Consider the following 2,282-nt stretch of genomic DNA (forward strand, 5'->3'; position numbering starts at 1 on the left):
GTAATCAATACACATCCTCCACCCGATTACGGTTCTTGTGGGAATCAACTCGTTCTTATCATTCCAGATCACCGTCATTCCTCCTTTTTACGGAACCACTTGAACTAGACTTACCCACTCACTATCAGAAATCGGATAGATCATTCTGGCTTCTAACAACTTCACCACTTATTTTCTCACAACCTCTTTCATAGTAGGATTCAAACGCCTTTGAGGTTGTGCTATTGGCTTGAATTCTTCTTCCATCATAATTTTATACATATAATAGGTCGGGATAATGCCTTTCAAGTTAGATATGACCCAAGCTATTACACTCTGATTTTTCCTCAAAACTTGAACTAAACCACGTTCCTCCTTGTCGGACAAAGTGTTACTAATGATAACCGGTTTGTCACCATCATCATCAATAAATAGATACTTCAAGTGGGAAGGCAACATCTTCAAGTGCATTTCTTAGAGTCTTCTCAAGAGGTGTTGAGAAGTGGATTTGACTTGTAACCTCAAAGATTGCTTCTTCGGTAACATCAAGTCTAAAACGATGTCCCTTATCATTAGAGTGCTTCATAGCTTCAAAGAGGTTGAAACAAATATCTTCATCTTGAATCCTCATTTTCATAAGACCATCATCTACATCGATCATCATTCTTGCGGTCTTCATGAACGGGCGACCAAGTTTCAATGGTGCATCCACATCTTCTTCCATATCAATGACAACAAAATCCAATGGAAAGAAAAATCTGTCCACTTTCACAAGTAAATCTAAAGCTACTCCATACGGAGAAGGAGTAGACTTGTCAGCTAGTTGCAAAGTCATTCTTGTGAATCTCATTTCAACATTCCCCAATCTTTTCACAATAGACAAGGGAATTAAATTAATGCTTGATCCCAAGTCAATCAACCCTTTACTAATATACATATCTCCTATCGTAACCGGTAAAGTAACTCGTCCTGTATCACCTTCCTTCTTTGGTAAAGTCCTTTGAATGATTGCACTACATCTTGCATCCACCATAATAGTCTCCTCTTCCGTATATCTCTTCTTCTTGGTGAGGATATCTTTCATGAATTTAGCATACTTCGGCATATGGTCAATCGCCTCGGAAAAAGTAATGTTGATTTGTAATTGCTTGAAAATATCCATGAACCGAACATAGAGTCGAGCATCATCCTTCTTGGAAGGGGCATAAGGATAAGGTAAGTTTTGATTTAGAATAGAGCTCTTCAATTGGGTTTATCACATTAGTCCCTCGGCAGTGATCTTCTCCAAAATCCCATCAATAACAAACAAGCTCGCTACATCATACATTGCATGCATCATGGCATGGCGTAAAATTCAGGTTGCCTTTTAGGCCGTACTATGACCAAAACACAGTGGTCCCTTGCAAAATCATCTACTCCACATTCAAAAAAAGAGAGGAGGGGTATTCACCTTGGGTGGCATCTATAAGCCCACCTCCCACAGAACTCTTTCCAAACGCAAGCAAATTTCAGGGCATTTTCAGTGTTCAATAATCTTCCACCTTTAGATCACGATAGGCAGACATGCCTATCTGATTCTTCAGGTTTAAGAAGATTGAACAGGGGCAGCTGTCATACCCCAAAATTTGCCCTCTTCATTTCATCTGCAATGATTCAAGGTTTAAGGGTCTATCCAAACTACACTCCCCTAGTCAAGAGCCTCCTAAAGCTAGGGTTTGAGGTTCTCTTGAGGAAATCAACAAGACAAGATCCTTAACTAAGCTCTCCATGGCCCATGATGATCCAAGATACTTCTATGTCAAAAGTCAAAGCCCAATTCCAAAGATTACTTATTCAAAAGCTTAGATGATCCACAGTTAACTGGTTTGACCTAAAAGTCAACCATAATCAAAGCACAGTCAAAACCTCTCAATTTTGGTTAACATCAAGTATGTGAGGTTATATCCATCATTTGATCAAAGGTTGATCATGATCCATCAATAGAAACTCAGAAATGAACAAATGCAAAAGGTTCAAATTAGGGTTTCTTTAGGAGAAAGTCAACTCAACTTTGACTGGCCATAACATTCACATGGAACATCAAAAATTACCCACTCAAAGCCTATTTTGAAGGAAATTGGATTCTCTACAACTTTGTCTCTCACAAGCCAAGGCTAGAAATGCTTCATTTGGAAGATATGATACAAAAGATTACCGGTCCTTCTCAAACATCATTCGAAAGCAGTTTTTTGTCATAGGACATATGATCAAGATAAAATCCCCAAATGAAAAATGTGTTCCAAAGTGGCTTATATAGGACATCT

The 2,282-nt window shown here is 38.7% G+C and overlaps 1 protein-coding gene across 1 annotated transcript; it reads right to left on the reverse strand.

Annotated features, from left to right (window-relative positions):
* Positions 1-403: 403 nt before the first annotated feature.
* LOC131639754 (uncharacterized) lies at positions 404-1,141 on the reverse strand. The gene has a single exon (XM_058910218.1). The coding sequence runs from the start codon at positions 1,139-1,141 to the stop codon at positions 404-406; it is 738 nt and encodes a 245-aa protein (XP_058766201.1).
* Positions 1,142-2,282: the final 1,141 nt, after the last annotated feature.

The sequence above is a fragment of the Vicia villosa genome, unplaced genomic scaffold (assembly GCF_029867415.1).
Source record: "Vicia villosa cultivar HV-30 ecotype Madison, WI unplaced genomic scaffold, Vvil1.0 ctg.002755F_1_1, whole genome shotgun sequence".
Taxonomy (NCBI): Eukaryota; Viridiplantae; Streptophyta; class Magnoliopsida; order Fabales; family Fabaceae; genus Vicia; species Vicia villosa.

Bases quoted from the DNA above. Each gene is read 5' to 3' on its own strand.
- LOC131639754 (XM_058910218.1), bottom strand. From the start codon at position 1,141: ATGGATATTTTCAAGCAATTACAAATCAACATTACTTTTTCCGAGGCG.